General features: G+C 38.8%; 1 protein-coding gene across 1 annotated transcript; it reads right to left on the bottom strand.

Moving 5' to 3' along the window:
- Nucleotides 1-1,358: 1,358 nt before the first annotated feature.
- LOC121055975 lies at nucleotides 1,359-2,429 on the bottom strand. The gene has a single exon (XM_040529382.1). It carries the CDS (start codon nucleotides 2,427-2,429, stop codon nucleotides 1,359-1,361), a length of 1,071 nt encoding a protein of 356 aa, XP_040385316.1.

Raw genomic sequence — 2,429 nt, 5'->3', positions numbered from 1 at the left:
GTTGGTCGTAGTTGGATAAGATCAGCAGCGTGCAGTACTGCATGACTCCAACATGACGAAGGTAGTTTGCAATTCATCAATAATGGTCGAGCAATAAGCTTAATTCTTTTGATCAATGATTCAGCTAAACCATTTTGTGTGTTGACATATGGGACTGAATGCTGAACCTGAATTCCTAAAGCCATGCAATAATCATCGAAAGCATGAGATTTGAATTCGGCAGTGTTGTCCATACGGATTGATTGAATCCTACGTTCAGGGTAACTTGCTTTTAACCTTATGATTTGGGACATAAGTTTAGCAAAAGCATGGTTTCGTGTCGATAGTAGACACACATGAGACCATCTTGTAGATGCATCGATCAAAACCATAAAGTACCTGAACGGTCTACATCGTGGCACAATAGGGCCACAAATATCGCCTTGAATACATTCAAGAAATCGAAGTGGTTCAGCTCTAATTTTGAGATAAGAAGGTCTCAAAATTAATTTCCCTGTAGCACATGCAGTGCATACAAAATCAGAGGATTTGGGAAATTTTCCAGTGATCAAATTATGACCAATAGAGTTGCCAATAATTTTTCTCATCATCCCGATATCCAGGTGCCCAAGTCGATCATGCCAAGTGTGGAATGCATCATCATTTTGAAAAATTACTTTATACGCAACATGGGAAATGGGCTTAATGTATGTATAGTACAAACCCGATGTAAAAGATGGAATTTTTTCGCAAGTATGCTTGCTATATCCATTTTGTCTGGTTAAGAGAAGAAATTCTTCTCGATTATCCATTTGGGTTTCAATGTGTAACACATTTTGACGGATATCTCTAAAACTTAGTAAGGTACGGGTTGAATCAGGATACAATAAAGCATCCTCGATTATGATGTGTACCCATTGGGAGTGTAATAATTGCTCGTCCAGAGCCAACTATTACAGTATCGCGTCCAGCGATTGTCAAAACTTTTCCTTCTCTCTTTTTAACAATTTGGAAGTATTTGATCTCCCTAAGTATAGAATTTGTGGTACCGCTGTCCACAAGGCATAATTCCTCTCCAATCGGAGTGATATCGTGAGACATCTATATTGAAAGAAAGAAAATTGTTTAGTAAACAATTCTTTATTCAATCCATACATACAATAAGTAACGAAACATCAAATACACAAATGATATTTACATAAGTTGTAATAGTACATACTCTAATGACTTAAAAGTCTTACAACCTTATTACATAAGGGAGTTTGTACTTATCTACTAATTACAACAACTATTGTTTTGACATAATACATGGATATCATTATATGTAACACACATACTAATACTTAAAGTTTTTTATCTTCAAGTAAGATGCACTAAGATTACTGAAAATCTCCAAGTGGATCCATTGAGCAAAACTCAATGAGCATGTCATTTGTCGAAGAAAGTGGACCAACGTCTTCTGGTATAAGATCGAGATTGTTCTCTGGTTCAACAGGAGCCTTTTGAGAACTTCCAACCTCTGGTCTAGTTTCATTTGTAAGATTGAAGTGAGCTTCATATCTTGGTTCCTCAGATGACTTTTTCTCCTTGAGGGATTTCTGATACAGGAGGACAAGATGCTTTGGGATACGGCAATCTTTAGCGACATGATAGTCAGATCCACACCCGTCGCAATGTTTGTTGTTATTGCGACGGGCGTGTGGTGCCTTTACCTTTCCGTTTCCCTTCTTTTGGCCCTTGAATTTGCGCCTATTGTTGTGTTTGCGTTTTCCAGTTGAATTCTTGGGATTATTCGAAGAATTTCCCTTGAATCCTTTTGTATTATCAACATTATACTTAGCATTGAAGTGAACCTCAGGTAGAGGTGCAGAACCAGGAGGGCGCTGTTGAGCATTCTTGAGAGAAAGCTCATGATGTTTTTCTGCCTGAGTCAATGTATGTATAAGCTGAGAATACCTCTGGAAATTGTTAGCTCGATACTGTTGATTCAGTATCATGTCCTCCGGAAGCATAGTAGACAGAGTTTTTTCTATCTTTTCTGCCTCCGTAGGCTCTTTTTCGCAAAACTTCAACTTGGAGTAAATCTGATGAACAGCATGGTTGAACTCCACCACAGTTTTAAAATCCTGCAGGCGTAGTTGAGACCACTCAAAATTAGCCTCAGGCCAAATGAGTTGCTTTTGCTGATCATAGCGCTCTTTGAGAGCTTTCCATAAAGTGAGGGGGTTCATCTCTAACATGTACTCATGTTTGAGGTCTTTATGGATATAGAGCCTAAGGAAGAAGAGGGCAGTCATTATCTTCTTGTCCTCAACTGGCGGGTCCCCATCAACGGGGTCCTCAATTGCTTTAATAATCCCACGAGAAGCAGAATTTATCTTGATATCCGAAGCCCAAATTGGGTAGTTACTCCCATCAAGGGTGAGTTCATCGAACTCTCTGATTGCCAT

This window comes from Oryza brachyantha, chromosome 12 (genome assembly GCF_000231095.2).
Source record: "Oryza brachyantha chromosome 12, ObraRS2, whole genome shotgun sequence".
Classification (NCBI taxonomy): domain Eukaryota; kingdom Viridiplantae; phylum Streptophyta; class Magnoliopsida; order Poales; family Poaceae; genus Oryza; species Oryza brachyantha.
This window is presented reverse-complemented; position numbering and strand designations above follow the sequence as displayed.